The sequence below is a fragment of the Bufo bufo genome, chromosome 1 (genome assembly GCF_905171765.1).
Source record: "Bufo bufo chromosome 1, aBufBuf1.1, whole genome shotgun sequence".
NCBI classification, from domain to species: domain Eukaryota; kingdom Metazoa; phylum Chordata; class Amphibia; order Anura; family Bufonidae; genus Bufo; species Bufo bufo.
Genome location: NC_053389.1, coordinates 456667660 through 456687290, shown reverse-complemented (window position 1 = coordinate 456687290; position 19631 = coordinate 456667660). Strand labels below are relative to the sequence as shown.

General features: G+C 46.1%; 1 protein-coding gene across 1 annotated transcript in view; it reads right to left on the bottom strand.

Annotated features, from left to right (window-relative positions):
• The window catches only part of TMTC2 (transmembrane O-mannosyltransferase targeting cadherins 2), a 315620-nt gene that overhangs the window by 92158 nt on the left and 203831 nt on the right, over positions 1-19631 (bottom strand). The window contains exon 7 of the mRNA XM_040413087.1: positions 15963-16094. Within this exon, the coding sequence (XP_040269021.1) occupies positions 15963-16094 (132 nt within the window). The remainder of the gene's footprint in view (positions 1-15962; positions 16095-19631) is intronic.

Below are 19631 nucleotides of genomic sequence, written 5' to 3'. Positions count from 1 at the left end.
CTTCATTATGCTCCTGGCTGCCATGCTAAGACATTGGCACCTCGTGATCTCATTTGTGTGGGTGCCGACACCCAACATAGGGAGCTCCCTCCCTTTAAACCTTAATGTGTTAAGAAGTTATATGAATCTGTTTTTTTCTCATTGTTTACATAAATGGTCACTGTACTTTCAGAAAACTTTGCATACATCAATAGTACAGGTGAATATAAGAAACTTTGTATTATATCTTATCTGAGAAAATTGCTTTGTTCTACAGTTATCATCGTTTTCTTCTTCAAAGCCTGCTCTTTTCTAAACTAACTTTTTTTATGAGAAATCCGTATTGTAAGACCAAGACAGACTACCTGCTCAATAAAGGATTAGTGTTGTGCGCGAATATTCGAATCGCGAATTTCAATCGCGAATATCGCCACTTCGAGAATTCACAAATATTTAGAATATAGTGCTATATATTCGTATTCGCGAATAGTGTTGAATATTCTAATCGCGAAATTATCGTGAATATATTACATTGCCAATTTTCGCAAATCAAGTAAACAATGACTGGAGATCACAAATTCTCGAATTTATGGCGAATATTCGGCCAAAAAATTTCGCAATATCGCAAATTTGAATATTGCCTATGCCGCTGACTATAAAGGATCAGATTACAATTTCCCATAGAGGTGGGGAGAAGGGAGGGGGAGGAGGAGGGAGGGGGAGGCGAAAGGAAGAAGTGTAGAAAGACCAGACTGCACAAACATGATTCAACAACTAATTGTAAGCATTCTATCTCACCACAAGCTCTTTATTTATATCTATACTGCTCAGTTCTTCTCTATATGGTGCTTCTGGGTGATTCTAACTGATTCTGAGTGAGTGAGTTAGGGAGCAGAGTGTGCTGCCTCTCTAAGGATCTATTTGTGTCTTTTGTTAAAAAAAAGCCAAAAAACTGCATATATGATTCTAAAGGAAATATTTATATTCTATAAATTGCTCTAAAAGGTAAATAAGGGAACTACCAATATAGTACTAATTCTGTACAGTCTGCACTGATGGGAAAGAGGAAGTTGTAGTGAGCTTTGAGAAAATGAAAATGTTATGATTTTAAACTGGATTACTGACAGGTCAAAATCTGATCACTCAATTGTGGAAAGCAAAAATTAAGATGCGCCCCCACATTCCAGTTTTAAAATAACAGCATTACACTAGAAGGCTTACATTTTCGCACCACTAAACGCATAGAAGAACAAATTACTGTAACAGGTGGCCCCATGTGGTTTTACATGCAATGTAATACAATAAACCGTACAATATCAAATTTCCAGGAAAGGAAAAGACATCTAAACCTGAACTTGATCCTTAAGCAATCTTTAATTTTGGCATTAAAGTACACAAACTCCCATAGGGATCATTACATCTTTTGACCCAAAGTTTTAATTGAAACTTTAAACAAAATATATTCCTTCCCTAATACATTTAAGCTTGCTCTAACCTTCGTGGTACATGCTGTAATGCCAGACAAATTAATCTCTCTAACTTCAGAGTGCACTGTCTGATTTGTACTTAAGATTAATGTCACAGAGCACAGAATAATAGGGCATTTCCAGACTAAATGTGATGGTTCTCCACTAAGTAAAAGTTTAATACTAAGGCTTATTTGCAGAAAGGTTTTCTTTTATGGACTGACTAGCTTGACATCCCCATATACTGCACGGTTTTTGACTACACAGCAATTCCGCCATTATTTTTAGTGTTTTTTTTATAATTTTTTGTGCAATTTACCGTATGGTAAAAATAACAAGTCTTGATGCTCTCCAAAAGAGAAACAATATAAAATACTGTAATTTGATACCTTTTAATGGCTAACTAAAATACATGATGTTATAAGGCAAGCTTTTGAGACACTCAGGTCCCTTCTTCAGGCCCCTCGGTGTTTCGAAAGCTTGCCTTGTAACATCATGTATTTTAGTTAGCCATTAAAAGGTATCAAATTACAGTATTTTATATTGTTTCTCTTTTGGAGAGCATCAAGACTTCTCACTACTGGCTAACACGGTACCAAATCTTTTCATTTTGTAAAAATAACAAGTTAATTTCATTCTCTGATTCATAAGGACGGTGGCCGTACGGAACATATTGTTGATTATAAAAAATAAATAAATTGGAGTTAAACTTATTTTTTTTTTAAACTTTATTAACCTTATACACTTATGAACATTGCATTCCACAGGGGAGTTGAAGCAGCAATCATTTCATTGCAATTATAATGCTTTGAAATATGACATGGCCTTATGGGCAGATACAGTAGTTATGGCAGCCTGAACTCGCACCATTTTGCAAGCAAGTTCAGTCAGTTTTGTCTGCGATTGCGTTCAGTTTTTTCCGTGCGGGTGCAATGAGTTTTTCACGCAGGTGATAAAAAACTGAAGGTTTACAAACAACATCTCTTAGCAATCATCAGTGAAAAACGCATCACATCCGCACTTGCTTCCGGATGCAATGTGTTTTTCACTGAAGCCCTATTCACTTCTATGGAGCTAGGGTTGAATGAAAAACGCTGAATATAGAACATGCTGCTTTGGGACCTTACAGCACTGCAATCTTCCTAAAGGAAATCTGTCACCAGTGACCTCCCTATCTAATTGTTTGCATAGACACATAGCTGTGGTTCACTTGATTAAAACAAAGTGTTTCCTTTGTTGATCTGAGGCTCTGTTCCTAAATGTGATACTTTTTCTTAATATGCAAATTAGGCATTTGGTGCAATGAGGGAGTCACTAATGCTCCTGTTGCACCCAAGCTCCACTCCTTTCTGTGGCCAGACCTATCCTCACTGCTTTGTCACTGTCTAACAATCAAATCGGCAAGGGAGGGACTGGTCACAAAAGGAGGCAGAATTTATGTGCAACAATAGCAATGGTGACACTTTAATTCCACCAAGGGCCTAATTTGTATGACTCAAAGAATGGAGCCTTGGATTAAAAAAGAAAAACTGCGATTTAATCAGGTGAAGCACAGCTATGTGTCTATAAAAACAGTTGGCTAGGGAATCAATAGTAACAGATACTTTGACGCATACTTTTAACCCCTCAGATGCTGTAGTCAAATGTGACAATGGCAGCTGCAAGTGCATAAAGTAGGAAGCACGCGCTTCTGGGTTTGTACCAGCTCGCCCCTAGTGAGGATTGGGGGAGTCAGATGGTGTGTGTGCGGCAGCTTCTGTCTTCATGAATGATATGAGGCTGATGCACAGTTCCGATGGAGCCCCTGCCTATGACAGGGCTCTATAGGAACATAGTATAATCCCCATAGACTCTAATGCTAACGCATTGGAGTCTATGAGATAAGCAATCTCATGATTTCTTGTTCTAGTTCTCTATGGGAACGATAAAAAAAGGTGTAAAAAAAATAAATGTTTTTAAAAATATAAAATAAAATTATAAAAATTCACATCACCCCTCTTTTCCCAAAATAAAAATACATAATAAAAAAATTAACATCATGGGCATTATCTTGTGTGAAAATGCCCATACTATTAAAACATAAAAATATTTAGCCCACATGGCAAAATGGGGGGAAAAAAGTCAAACTGGATGATTTTTGGTCTCTTCTGAATGAAACTAATGAAAAGTCCCGGAAAAAATAAGCCCCACACAACTCCATACACATAACTACAAAAAAGTTATAGGGGTCAGTGTTAAAATGCAAGAAACATTATAAATATGTGGTTTTGCTGTAATTAAACTGCCCTGGATAATAAAAGTAACAGGTCAGTTTTTACTGCATAGGGAACGGCGTAGAAACAAAACCCATATGATTTTTGGGGATTTGCATTTTGCCCAACTTCACCCCATTTGGAATGTTTTTCCAGATCACCACTACATTGTGTACAATATTAAATAGTGGAATTAGAAAGTGCAATTTGTCGAACAAAAAACAAGCCCTCATATACCTATGTGAATGGAAACATAAAAAAGTCATGGTCCCAGAAATGCAGGAGGTGAATAAAAAAAGGGTTAGGAGCAGATGCAAAAAGGCAGGTCATCAGAGGAGGTCCCCTAAATTGCTACCATAAAAACATTATATGAATGTACTAGATTGACAAACATGGATTCATTGCCCACAAACGTTAGTTTTAAGAAAATAAAATAATGTTCAGAAGGCAACATAAATTTTAAACCAAGCTTAAATATTTGCATATATTTTATCTAAGCTTGAGATGATAAAAGTACAATGGTATTAAAGGGATTCTGTCATGAGATTTTACCCCTATAACCTAAACATATGCCCATGTCCGTACTAATAACATGAATCCTAAGCTGGCCTTATTAAACCTTCTTGTGGCTCTATTAGCCCAAAAAACAGGTTTTTATAACCTGTCAATCACCTAAGGTGCCCAAGGGAATGTCCGTTAATACAGGGTGCCCGGCTGCACCCATCGCCGTCTGGTGCCCAGCGCCGCCTTCCCTGTCTTAATCGCCGCCCTCCCTGTCTACAGTGCCGCCTTCCTCACCTCAGCGCCGCCTCCGCAATCCTCCCGTCCCTCTGCCAGATCCCGCGCGAGCGCACTAGGCTCAGCCTGATGCGCCCGTGCAGACTCCTGGCAGCGGCTTAGTTGAGCGAAGTGCGCATGCGCACTTCAGCCTCTATAATATACATATAACCTAATAATTTGTTTGATATATATATACACACACACACACACACACACAAAAAGTAAGGGATATTTGGCTTGTGGGTGAAATTTCAGGATGAACCTAAAATGCACTCTAACAGGTGAACTTAATGTGACCTTCTCTAAACTTTTAAATGCACATGTCCAACTGTTCAATGTTTCAGTACTTTCTGTACAACTTGCTGTTCTCTAACAAGAGACAGGTGTTTGATCCATGATTTGGATTTAGATTAGAATTGGTATTTAAACAGTCCTCCTCATCATGTTGTTCACATTTTGACATCATGAGACCAAGACGACACCTAACAACTGATCAACAGTACCTCGCCATTGTGAGGCTTTATGCAGGATATTCTCAGACGGAAGTGGCCACTGAGCTTAGAGTGTCATCAGCCGGTTGCAATAGAGATACAGAGAGACTGGAAGAGTCACAGAAAGGCATAGAAGTGGACATCCTTTGGCCACATCCCACACTGATGACCGTTTCCATGTGAACAATGTCCTGCAGAATGGGATGATGAATGCCACACAACTCCAGGTACATTTAAGAGAGGTAAGAGGCACCCAAGTGTCACATCAGACCATTCTAAACCATTGACATCAGAGTGGTCTGTGTGCTAGACGAACTGCAAAGATACCTGATTACAGGCGTCATTACCTTGCATGGGCCAGGGAGCATCTACGCTGGACAAGGGACATTGATGAAAGTCAATTCACACTAAGCAGAAATGATGACCGCCAATGATGTTGGAGACGTCAAGGAGTGCGCTATACTTCAGCCACTGTTGTCACCAGATGAGCCTTTGGTGGTGCTGGTATTACAGTGCGGGCAGGTGTGTTTAGTCAATACAAAACTGCCCTACACTTTGTGAATGGTACAGTGACAAGACCATAATACTTAAATAACATCATCAATCCAGTCATTGTGTCTCTGCATGAATAAGACAGGCCTAATTTCATCTTCATGGACGACAATGTGCCAGCTTATTGCGGTCGCATCATTAGGGAATGGCTACTGGAGACCGGGGTACTTCAAATGGAGTGGCCTGCACTTTCTCCAGACCTGAATCCCATTGAAAACCTATGGGATTGGCTGAGTGGCCATGTAGAGGCTCATAACTCGGTACCCCAGAACCTTAATGATCTGAGGGCCGCCCTTTAAGAAGAGCGGGATGCCATGCCTCAGCAGACAATAAGTCGACTTGTGAATAGCATGAGACGTCGTTGTCAAGCTGTAATTGATGCTCAAAGCCACATGACAAGATATTGAGACTCGGGTTGTTTCGATACCAAAATTTTCCGTTTTGTTACCATAAAAAAGTATTGCGATATTCGATACCACGCGAAAAAAATAAAATGCCAAAAAAAGCCGCGTGCATTCCACATTTTATGGAACCTCCGGTCCATAATCGAATAGTCCTATCCTATTTTTTTGTGGGACAAGGTGACAAAAATAAATAAATTAATTGTCGAATCGCGCAGTTTTCTTTTCTTTTTTTTTCTTTTACGGCGTTCACCGCATAGGAGATATTTTTTTATATTTTAATAGTTTGGACTTTTCGGACGTGGCGATATGTAATATTTTATTTATTTATTGCTTATATATTTTATATGTAAAATTGGGAAAGGGGGTGATTTATACTTAATATTTTGGTGTGTTTTTTTATATATTTTTTTTACAGTTTATTTAATAACTATTTCCCCCCTTAGGGGATAGAACCTGGGATATTTTAATCCCTTGTCTATTCACCCTAATAGAGCTCTATTAGGGTGAATAGGATCTCACACTATTCCTGCTGCCCTGGGCTTTGTGCTCACAGCAGCAGGGAGATTACCATGGCAGCCAGGGCTTCAGTAGCGTCCTGACTGCCATGGTAACCGATCAGAGCCCCAGGATTACACTGTTGGGGCTCCGATCAGAAGCTGCCACTGCTCCACCAATGAGAGGAGGTGAGGGGACTCTGTGGCCACTGCCACCAATGTTTTTAATACTGTGGAGGGGGGGAGGGCCACCAATGATAATTAATGTTTAATATACAAATACAGCCATCGGCAGAAACACATTGCTGGCACCCTGCCTCTGACAGGGCGCTGCAATCATTGGCAGTTAACCCCTCAGGTGCGGCACCTAAGGGACTAATTGCCACGGATCTCAGCCCCCTGTCAGTGGCAGAGTGCCGGCAATGTGTCTCTGCCGCCGCCTGAATTTGTAATGTATTAAACGTTAGTTATCATTGGTGGCGCAGTGGCCACAGCCCTTCCCCTTCTCCGCCCCTCTGCTCTCTTATTGGAGGCAGCCGCAGCAGCACAGGGGGGAGGGAGAGACTGCTTCCCTGTGCTGCTGAGGGAACATGGCGCACGCTGAGAGCAGCGCGATCCATATTCTCTGATACTAGGCTGTGCAGTAGCATAGCCTAGTATTGATAATAGACAAATCCCGGTATCATATTAATACCGGGCTAAAAGTATCGATTGGGCATTGAAAGTTCGATACCCGAAACAACCCTAATGGAGACATTGACATTTTTTTGTGGGGGTATACCCACCACTGTTGGCTTTTGTTTCAATAAATTGTTTGCGATAAGGAAATCACCATTGCTCTCTTATACTTAAATGTCCTACTTTCATGATATAATATCACTGTAACTTTTTACGTGTTCCATAAATTTTACCCGAAAGCCAAATATCCCTAACTTTTTGTGAGTAGTGTGTATATATATATTGAGCTTGGGTTGTTAAAATTTGGTAGTGAGCAGGTGGCTTTGTAAAATTTTAAAAACCTTACCTTTAAAATCTCCCACCTTTCCCACACCCCTACTTCAATCCAGGCTGGGCCTGCAAAGTTCACATGAGTATTCATCCACATGTAACCACTGAGGTCATTGACTGGCTGCAATGGTCACAAGAACGATGAATGTATTTTCATCACTACAGGCGCAGGCAAGGATCAGAGCTGTGAGGACTGGAGAACCCATTACCAACAGAAAAGTGAAAAGAACACCGACTTGCATCCATTGCTACTTCTGGTTATACAAGAAACTGCTCTAATCAATAACCATGAAAATTCACGTAGAGAACAGGAATTTCAACAGCAGGTGAAGAAAACAGCTTGCCAATAAAGTCATAACATTTATGTAATTTACAGAAAATGCAGTATGTGGGAGGAAATAATGAAAAAATAGATATAAAAGATTAACACAGATTATAAATTAAATTATACAATATTTTTGAGGGCAAAAGTAAAATTAAAGTCATTTTATAATCTATAAAAGCATAACTAAAATAAAATCAGTAATATACAAAAACAAAAAATACCATACTAAACCAGTTTTGGAAAATTATAAACCAGAAATGGAAGTTTGGTATTCATTATAATATGCTCAGCAATGCTGAGTACAGCAGTAATTAATTACAAGCCATTTTCCCTAGAGAAATCTTTGGCCATGAAGTCACTGTGGCACATTATTAACAAGAAGTGCTGGAAGCATGTCTGTGGACCGGTGGGTGACAAAACTTGTCACGCAGGGCTAATTGCCCAAATATATTCAGATGCTCCAGGAAACATTAAAGGGATTCTGTCATCCGGATTTTAGCTAGAGATTTTCACATCATCACATCAGTCTCCACGATTTAGTTTAAAATATACTAGTCTTACCCCCATCTGTCTTGTCATTTAGACTAAAAATCGCTTTTATTAATATGCAAATTACCTCAATAAGGAGCCCAAGGGGCTGTCCTGTCCCTCTGTCTGTTGAAGCCCAGCCACGCCCATTATCTCAGAGTCCAGCACCGCCCCGCTGTTAATTATTCACTCCTCTCCTCGCTGATTTTATTTTCTAGTGCGCCGTAATCTCGCGCATGCGCCCTGGTTACACTGGTCCGGGCCCGCACGGTGTCCTGGCAGCAGCCTCACTTAAGCAAGTCTGCGCACTTTGCTCTCGGGTCGAATAAATAATTAACAGCTGGGCGGTGCTGGGCTCCGAGATAATCGGTGCAGCTGGTGTGTTGTCCGCATCCGTATGTCCGTTCCGTAGCCCCGCAAAAAAAAGAAAATAGAACATATCCTATTCTTTACGGACAAGGATAGCCATTGTTACAATGGATTAGGGTTGTTGCGGGTATCGAAATTTCCATACCCAATCGATACTGTATCGATTTCCATTTTTTCGATACTGGGCTGCGCAGTCTAGTATCTCTGAACATAAGCGCGCTGCTGTGAGCGCGCTCATGTTCCCTCAGTAGCACAGGGGAGAAGGAAGCAGTGTCTCCCTCCCCCTGTGCCGCTGCTGTCACCAATGAGGAGAGAGGGGCGGGCGCACTGCGCCACCAATGATAGGAGGATTTTAAACGGGTCCGGACTTTGTTAAGTTACCAGGCTACATAGAGCAGCGCCCAGGGATGTCCCTGCACTTACTACTATTTCTGGGCTGTTCCTTCTCCCTGCTGTAGTGCTGTCCAATCGCAGTGCAGAACGTCACAGCAAGGGAGAAGGAACACCCAGGAGAGAAGCTGATGTCTCCTGCCCATCGCTCCGATAGTAGCAATTAGCATACGGAGCAGGAGACAGTAATAGGGGCACAGCAGGCGAATGGAGCAGTGCCCAGGAATAATAGTAAGTGCAGGGACATCCCTGGGCGCCGCTCTATGTAGCCTGCTCATGAAAGGTCGTCTTTAACTTTTAATACAGGAGGCAGGTGCCGGCAGCAGAATCGCATAGCCGGCACCCTGCCTCTGACAGGGAGCTGCGATCAGCGGCAGTTAACCCCTCAGGTGCGCCCACCCCCCTCAACCCCCCCAGTACTAAAGTCATTGGTGGCAGTGGCCACAGGGTCCCCTCCCCTCCTCCTCATTGGTGGCAGTGGCAGCTTCTGATCGGAGCCCCAGCAGTGTAATCCTGGGGCTCCGATCGGTTACCATGGCAGCCAGGACACTACTGAAGCCCTGCTGCTGTGTGCACTATGCACAGGGCAGCAGGGAGAGTGTGAAGTCCTATTTACCCTGATAGAGTTCTATCACAATGAATAGGAAAAGGGATTAAAAGATCCCAGGTTCTAGCCCCTAAAGGGGAAATAGTTTATAAATAAACTGTAAAAAAAAAAACAAGTAAAAAACAAAACAAAGCACACCTAGTATAAATCACCATCTTTCCTAATTTTACATATAAAATATAGAAACAATAAATATATAATCAAATCACATGTAGCCATGTCCGAAAAGTCCAACTCAGCGATTTGCCATTTTTTTAAAATGCGTAATGCACGTGGCTTTTTGGGTGTTTTATTTTTTTCGTGTGGTTTCGAATGGTATCGACTATCGCAATAACGAGATTTTTGTATAACTTACCAGTAAAATCTCTTTCTCGCTCTTCCTTGGGGGACACAGGAAACCTTGGGTATAGCTCATCTCCATAGGAGGCGTGACACTAAGTGAAAGACTGTTAAGCCCCTCCTCCAGCAGCTATACCCTCAGCCTGGAGCGAGCGACTACCAGTTATGTGCCCAAGTAGTTAAAACAAAGGCAAGGATCAACCAAATTAACACCAACAAGTCAAAACTCCCGTCAGGGCAACCAAAACAATGGGTGGGTGCTGTGTCCCCCAAGGAAGAGCGAGAAAGAGATTTTACTGGTAAGTTATACAAAAATCTTGTTTTCTCGCCCAATTCCTTGGGGGACACAGGAAACCTTGGGACGTTCAAAAGCAGTCCACAAATAGGGAGGGACCACAACCCAAGAAGAATTAAAGCACCATAGGCATTAAGGCACCACCGCCTGCAAGACCAGGCGGCCCAAAGCAGCATCCGCCGATGCATAAGTGTTCACCTTGTAGAACTTGGTGAAGGTGTGCAAAGAAGACCAGGTGGCCGCCTTACACAATTGTTCAGCCGAAGCTCGATTTCGCTGAGCCCAGGAAGCCCCGACCGCTCTGGTAGAATGAGCGGTAACACCAAAGGGCGGTTCCCTGCCCTTAGCACGGTAAGCCTCAGCAATAGCCATCTTGATGAAGCGGGCAATAACCACTTTAGATGCCGCCAGCCCCCTGCGCGGACCCTCCGGAACCATAAATAGAGAATCCGAGCGCCGAAAGGGTCTAGTTACATCCAAGTAGATCCTCAGAGCCCTAACAACATCCAGACGGTGAAGATCCCGTTCCCGAGGATGAGACGGGGACGGGCACAGAGAAGGAAGGACAATATCTTCATTCAGGTGAAAAGCGGACACCACCTTCGGAAGGAAATCCGGAACCGGGCGGAGAACCACCTTGTCCTGGTGAAAAACCAAGAGGGGTTCTACGCAAGAAAGTGCCGCCAATTCAGACACACGCCGAAGAGACGTGATGGCAACGAGGAGAAAAACTTTGCAAGACAACAAGCGAAGGGAAACCCTGCGCAGAGGCTCGAAAGGAGAAGATTGGAGAGCCGTCAGCACAACATTAAGATCCCAAGATGGAACGGGAGCGCGATACGGGGGAGCATAGTGAGCAACCCCCTGAAGAAAAGTCTTAACTGGACCGAGCGGAGCCAGAGGTCGCTGAAAAAGGATCGAAAGCGCTGAGATCTGACCCTTTAGGGTACTGAGACCCAAACCCAAGTCCAGACCAGACTGCAAGAAGGATAAAATCGTGGGGAGAGAAAACCGAAGGGGATGAACATCTAAGGTCTCGCAGAAATTCAAATAGGCCCGCCAGGTTCGGTAATAAATCCTGGACGATGCCGGTTTACGCGCACGAATCATGGTACGGACCACGTCAGCAGAAAACCCCCGCCGCGTTAGGACCGCGGTTTCAATAGCCACGCCGCTAAACGTAGCGACCCTAAATGCTGGTGGAAGATCGGCCCTTGAGAGAGGAGGTCTTCTCTTAGAGGCAGAGGCAAGGGGGCGTCTGCCAGGAGCAACATAAGGTCGGCGTACCAAGGACGACGAGGCCAATCCGGGGCTATTAGGATCGCAGGCGTGCCCTCCGCCGCGATCTTCCGGAGGACTCGTGGAAGAAGAGGCAGGGGCGGAAAAACGTAGAGGAGAGAGAACTCCGTCCAGGGAAGGACGAGCGCGTCCGCGCCGTAAGCGTCCGGATCCTTGGTTCTGGCCATGAAGGTGGGGAGCTTGTGGTTGAATCTGGAGGCCATGAGATCCACGTCCGGACGACCCCAACGGAGGCAAAGAGACTCAAAGACGTCGGGGTGCAGAGACCACTCGCCCGGGTCGATCGTCGTCCGGCTGAGGAAATCCGCCGCCCAATTGTCCACTCCCGGGATGTAAATGGCCGAAATGGCTGGAACATGAACTTCCGCCCAGCGAAGGATTAGAGACACCTCCCTCATTGCCGCCGCGCTGCGAGTGCCCCCTTGATGATTTATGTATGCCACAGCCGTGGCATTGTCCGATTGGACACGAACAGGGACACCCTGAAGCAGCGAAGTCCAATGCCGGAGTGAGAGGAGAACCGCCCTCAGCTCCAGAACGTTGATCGGCAGTTTGGACTCCGATGGAGACCAAGTGCCTTGTACGGACCGAGGAGGAAACACCCCCCCCCCAACCCCGCAGACTGGCATCGGTGGTAATCACCAACCAAGTTATCGGTAGGAAGGACTTCCCTTGGAGAGGGGTCCGTAACCACCAGAGTAGAGAGGAGCGAACCTGGGGGGGAAGGGGAAAGTGCTGATCCAGACTTTCCTGGGACTTGTCCCATGCGGAAAGAATGGCAGTCTGAAAGGTGCGGAGTGATACTGCGCGTAAGGGATTGCTTCGAAACAGGACACCATCTGTCCCAAGACCCGCATGCTGAACCGGAAGGAAGGACGGCGGTGGTTCAGAAGGCTCCGAACCGACCGATGAAGGAGCTGGCGCTTCTTTGACGGAAGCCGAACCTCTGCTGCATCTGTATCCAGCAGCATCCCCAGAAAGATCAGTTGCCTGGATGGAACAAGAGCGGATTTGGGAAGATTGATAATCCAACCGAACCGGCGTAAGGTTTGTAACGAGAGGTCCACACTGGCAGATGTCATTGACAGAGAGGGTGCCTTGATAAGGAGATCGTCCAAATATGGAAGAAGAAAAACTCCCCTGGAACGAAGTAAGGCGAGGACAGGGGCTAGGACCTTTGTGAAAACGCGAGGGGCCGTCGCCAGCCCGAAGGGGAGGGCAACGAACTGGTAGTGGTTGTACCCCACTGCAAAGCGCAGAAAGCACTGATGACACCGAGCGATTGGAATATGAAGGTAGGCGTCCTGGATGTCGATAGAGGCCAGGAACTCCCCTTTTTCCAGAGAGGCCACCACCGACCTGAGAGACTCCATCCGGAATCGCTGAAGACGAAGGAAACGGTTTAACCGTTTTAGATCCAGAATGGGACGAACCGAGCCTTCTTTTTTGGGGACCACAAAAAGGTTCGAATAGAACCCCTTGAATCTTTCTTCCATGGGAACCGGAGCGATGACCCCTTTGTCCAGAAGGGTGCGAGTGGCAGTAAAGAAATCGGCCGCCCCTTGGGGATCCCGGGGAACCCGGGAGCGAAAGAACCGAACTGGGGGGAGGGACGTAAACTCGAGTTTGTACCCGGAAGACACAACTTCGAGAGCCCAGGCGTCGGAGACGTGCGCCCGCCAGAAGTCCCTGAACAGGAAGAGACGTCCCCCCACCCGGGCGGGTGGGGGCGCACCTTCAGGTAGTGTTCTGCTTGGTCGCGGGAGGGCGAGCAGGCTGTGACTTGCGCCAGGAGGGCTGGGTCCGAAAAAAAAGGTTTCTTACGTCTGTCTTGGACAGAGCTAGGGGATGGACCTGAAGAGGTGCGAGGTGCGGGAGCCCTGCGGGAAGACCTGAAGCGAGAAAAAGTGGGACGGCCTCGAGTGGTGGTCCTAGTCCTAGATTGAGGAAGATGCGTACTCTTCCCCCCCGTGGCTTCGGATATGATTTCATCCAAGCGGGTCCCGAACAATCGAGAACCAGTAAAGGGAAGGCCAGTAAGAGACCGCTTTGACGTGGAGTCCGCCGTCCAAACCTTTAACCAAAGCTCCCTCCTGGCCGAAAGACGAACGGGCTATGAGAGCCCCCGCATCAAGGGATGCTTCACAGACGAATTTTGCCGGCTTGAACGATAAGTTGGGCTAGAGCACGGAGGTCCTGAATAGGGACGTCGGATTCAAGCTCCTGATCCAGCTGAGAAGCCCACTCTGAAACCGCTTTTCCAGCCCAAGCGGAAGCAAAGACCGGCCGGAGGGCGGAACCGGAGGCTGCAAAGATACCTTTGGTAATGGCCTCTATACGGCGATCCTCAGTGGATTGTAAGGAAGAGCCATCAGCAACGGGAATAGCCGTGCTTTTTGCCAAACGGGCCACCGGGGGGTCGACTTTGGGTGGTGACGCCCAGTTTGTAATGCAATCTGCCGGGAATGGATAACAGATATCCAACTTCTTAGGCGGGGTAAAACGGGCATCACGGCGGGCCCAGGCCTTGGAAACCACCGACGAGAAGTCAGTGTGGAGGGGAAAAACTGCAGACGTCTGTTTTTGGCGAAAAAAGGAAACACTGTTTTTTTCAGAATTAGGAGGATCTTAAAGGTATCACGAATATTGTTAATAAGATGGCCCACAGCAGAAGCCAGTTTTGAAGGCAAGGCCGAGTCCATATCACAATCTGAATTAACTAGTTCCCCTTCAGAGGGCATATCCTGTATCGAGGAAGGGCCCGACTGAGAGCGCACCCTTGGGGGTGATACTGAAGCATCCGAGGATGATAGGCGCTCCGCCCTAGACCGCTTCTGGGGTTGACGGGCTTTGGAGGTGTCGCCTGGAGAGAGGGACTCAGACGGGTCAGCTAAGATAGCGGACCCGGAGGGCCCAGCAGGGGAAATATCCGGCTGCGATAAGGGCAATACCTCTGCAAGGCGGCCCACAACGTTAGAGAGGCTGACCACAGCCTGGGAAAGGGATCTAGCCCAGTCAGGGGGATCCAATAGGCCAGGGGGTGACACAACAGATGGCGGACCCTGTAATGGGGCTTTGCAAGCCGAGCAATGCGGGTCAGGCTGCCCTTGAGGGAGGGGCGCCTTACATGCGGTGCAGGTGTGATACCAAGGACCGGCCGGCGCTGAGGGGTCAGACATGTTGGCTGAAGTAATATAAAAGCGTCCAGGCCAGAGGGCTGCAGAGCTAGAAAGGGTCAACAGTCCTACCAGGTCACAGTGGGAGCGGACGACAACAGCAGCGGCAACAGCAGCGGCAACAGCAGCGGCAACACCTGAGGTAAAACCTGAGGTAAAAACGATCCGTCCTGAGAGCAGGCACGAAGAGGAGGCGGGGCCAGCGAGGAGCGGGAAGAAAGACGTCCGCCCCCCCCGACTGAATGTCTAACATGTACAGGAGTTCAAACAAATATGCCGCCGAGAAAATATTGCCCCCCGACCACCTCCTTATACACCGGCGGCGAATGACACACCGGTAGCCGGCAAGAGAAGTCAGCCGGCAGCTGAACACAGCGGCAGCACTGGCCGAGATAACAAAAGGCGGCCCCACAAGGCCGCAGCACCTGAGGTAAACTTGTGCAGTAAACCCTCCCCCACGAGCACCGCTCCATCCTGCTCCACACACAAGGGGGGGGGAAGCCGACAGTAAGGCTAGGCAGAGGGAACACAGAAGTTAAAACCCTAACGGGGGGGGGGGGGGGGGGTGGAACGGCTGCATAGCCACCTCACCAGTTGACGTTTTCACCCTCAGTCCATCCAGCAGGGACGCCCCTTCAGCCACTGGCACCGAAGTGGCAGGAAGCTGGAGAGGGGCTTGCAGGCGGGCGACCCTTGTGCTGGCGGGATGCAGGGGAGCTGGGCTGCCCTGGTCCTCCTTTTCTTCTGTGGGGGAGGCAGCAGTGCGGATAGCCGGCACTGGCGCAGCTCAACCCCGGGAAAACAGAGAGGTCTTTGCGACTCTGTTGTCCCTGTTGAAAAAATAAAATCTTTAGCAAAGACAGCTCTGCAGTGCAGTGCCTCCTTGACACTAAGCAAAAAACTGGTAGTCGCTCGCTCCAGGCTGAGGGTATAGCTGCTGGAGGAGGGGCTTAACAGTCTTTCACTTAGTGTCACACCTCCTATGGAGATGAGCTATACCCAAGGTTTCCTGTGTCCCCCAAGGAATTGGGCGAGAAACTTTTTTATGGTATCGAAACCAAATAAAAATTTTGGTATCGCAACTACTCTACAATGGATCCGCACAAAAATGCATGCCATATGGACATCATCAGTTTTTTTTGCGGATCCGCAACATCTTATGAAGACTTTTTCTTAAGCCCATGAACCAACATGACTTGACTAGATACAGAGCCTTCATTAATATATGTTAAATATGTTAGGTTTTGTTTAATTTTCTTACCCATCATGTTATATAAGCTTTGTGGTGCAAATTGCCTTGGCATTTTCAGTATTGCTTCTTTATACACAGAGAGTGCATCCTAGAGGGAGAAGAAAAATCACTAATAATTAAGACACCACAACAATAATATCACAGAATCACATAATTACTCATGTAAATGACAAGGTGACTAATAGGGGATGACCTATCCTCAGAATAGGTAATCAGTATTAGATACGAGCGCTGCCTTGTCAGCTCTGTTCACCAGCTCTCCACAGTAATTGCAGTGGTGAGCAGGTGTAATTACAAGTATGGCGTCCCCATTCACTTCTGTGGGATGGCTTTGTCTGTTCAATTGGATATGACAGAGCAATCCCACAGAAGTTAATAGGGATACCATACTTGTAATTACACCTGCTCACCACTGCAATTACTGCAGTGAGCAGGTAAACAGAGCAGAGAAGGCAGCTCTCATACAAGCACTGCCTTCTCTTCAAACAGCTGACTGACAGGGGTGTCGGGAGGATAGGTCATCAATAGTAAAAAGTAGACAACCCCTTTAACTGGTCCATGTACTTTCACATAACTGTATAAATAGTTATAACAGGCGAATATTAAAAACTTTGTTACAAATCTTATCAGAAAAAAAAGCCTTATTCTACAGTTATTGGCTACCCCAACTTTTTTATAAATTTACTTTCTAATATTTGTGAGAAATCCATCTTGTGAGACTAAGACAGACTGCCTGTTCACTGAAGGATCAAATTACATATTCCCATAGAAGTCTATAGAGAGGGAAAGGAGGAGCTGCTGAGATAAGCAGCCAGACATGACAGCTAATATTAAGTGTTGTATCTCATCCCAAGTACCTAATTCACATCGATACTGCTCAGTACTTCTCTATAATGTCCCAAATGCTGCAGCTGAGGGATTCTGAGTAAGAGTTATGACAGCTTATCCTGAAAAGTTAGCTGACACTTTAGGTATGCTTTAAATTATATTAAGGTAAAAATAATCAAATCCCTTAGAAATATAAAATATATACAGGAGATAATGACCGGCTGCATGGTACTCTGGTGTCTACTGGTGTATTACAAAATCTGCATTTATCTATACAGATTCAGATACATTTGGCAACTCTATACATATTAGTACTTATTTTGTAAAGTCTTAAACAACTTAAAAAAACTTTAAAATTTATGTCTGTCTCACATTGCCATTAAATGGCTACACTTTAGAATCCCTATGACAGCCATAACAGTCAACCCTCCATTCCACCCCTTTTCCACTGATTCACTTAGATCACACAAATGCCTTATCTATTTTTACTTTAGTAGAACCACAAGTGTTAAGATTGGAAAGTCACCCTACCAGATATCCTACCTGTACAGCCTACATGTTGTGACAGCTGTTTGGTAACTAATGGTTGCCATTACAAGAAACAAACCACAATCTTTCCAGGCAAGCTTCAGCCATCTATTTCAGCAACAGTCATTGGGTTAGGTGGTTAGTCTAATAAATATCACTGGAAAAGTAATCGCTTAAAAACATATTAAATCTAGAAATCTAGAAATGAATGAAAAGAGTCAACAAATGGAAAATCTTGGCAAAAGAGTTTGCTTGTCTGCAGAAGTTTCCTCCAGAGCTAAATCACTGGTGCTACAAGAAGTTGTAATCATCGTCGTGTTCTACAGAGACAGTGGAGCCACCACCTGGTCCCAGTCACTATCCAAACACCTGCCACCTTACGTTATCAGGGCTCCAGATGGCGACCAAAATGGTCGCCAATGCGACTTAGAATTGCAAAATGGCGACAAGACTTTGTAGTCTTGTCGCCATTTGCGCCTAGAGCCTCCGCTGCTCTGCCGCTTTAAGAAGAACGGCATTTCATCCAGCAGGCAGGCGGCAATCCAATAACAGAGCTCCGCACAGTATAGAGCTCTGTTATTAGAGAGGAGGCTGCTGATTGGTCAGTATCAGTGTGCTGCTGTACCATTGGATGGTCCTCTCACACCCCCATTCTCCCGCGCTGAACACAGCAGCAGCTTCAGAGTCATGAAGACAGGGAGCCGCTCCATAGAACAGAGGTTAGCTTGAGAAGCCACAGACTGTCACAGTCACCCCTGCGCTGCCGCTGATAAAGGCTAATCCTTATCGTCTTTACAACCCTGATAACACTCAGGGGGCCGCTGCTGGTGCTCCGTGTGAGCTCCCTGCCTGGGCTCACAAACATTCTTAATAAGGGAATAAAAGGGTTAATAGGAGCCGCTGGTCAAGACACTAAAAAGCCAGTGAACCATATCTCTTTCAATAGTCCTTGCTTAGTAGGAGGAGAGGTTATCTCCTCCTCCTAAGACTTTTGAAAGAGATATGGTTCACTGGCTTTTTAGTGTCTTGACCAGCACGGGGCTCCTATTAACCCTTTACATACTTAACATTAGCAAGTGGTGAGATGACTGATGATCACCTCACCACTTGCTAATGGCTGCTGCTGCCCAGTATTCCCCCTGCCTACCTACCTACCTAACTTTCTCTGCACATCTCCTATTTTATGCTAAAGTGGGGGGGAACCTTTTCTGGTGTGAGCCTGATAAGTGTGATTGTGACCAGTTCCATCAGTTGGCACACGTGCAGCGGTATGAGGGAGCACTCTGTGCCATTTGTACAGCCTACGATGCGGAGATGCCACCACGCTGGGGAGGCTCAGGTGTGGCTGGCAGTGAAGGTGTTAAGGCTGCCGGTCGTTAAAGTAACGTTAGGCTGATATAAGGGGCAGCCGCGCAGCCCACCTGCTCCTTGCAGGACTCTGATCATGCACCCTCCCTATCCGCCCTTCCCAAACTATGGGCCCACTTACCGGCTACAGCCCCCCTACTACAAACCCAAGGGGCCCTACTGGAAGCCTCCCTACAAGGGGGCCCATGAAGTCTGCCCTTCTCTTTAACTGCCTGGATAACTACCGGATATGGGCTCAGCTGTAGGCCTTGCTCAGCCAGCTGGGGCCGGAGCTGGGACTGAGCCGCTCTTACACCAAAGTAGTAGGGGTTCAGGTGAACCCCAGAGTGGACGCATCTGTTCAGTGTTCACTGGGGCCCCGTACGCTGAAGAGCCGCAAGGGATGGGCCCTACTGTGCCATGCCACACCTGGGCAGCATGCCGGACTGCGTAACGTCACCCCAGTCCGCTTTCCCCGCACTGTAGCCAGACAAGTCTTTTATTTTTTATTATAATTATATGTATTTTACATTTGGCGACTAAAAAATTCATTTGGCTCCTAAATTTTTCAGATTAGGAGCCAATGGCTCCTTGAGATTTATTTTTGTCTGGAGCCCTGGTTATGCTTGCACTCCGGCTGTTAGCACACTGCAGAGACTAAGCAGTTTGCTCCACAGTCAGATCCCTGTTTGGGTAGGACATTCAGGTATGTCTCTATCTTTCTGCATGGGGAAGTAAAGGGCTGCAGTAATTCAAGTGTCCTCCTACTCTACACTATATGGAGTGTGAAGCCTGCACGTGAGAAAAGCTAATAAATGTCATAGAGCACTAATGTTTTAGATTATAAACCTCAATTTACATCCTAAAGCCTGCATTAGACTGGCCAATTGTTGGCCATTTCATTGTTAACGAGCGTTCGCGT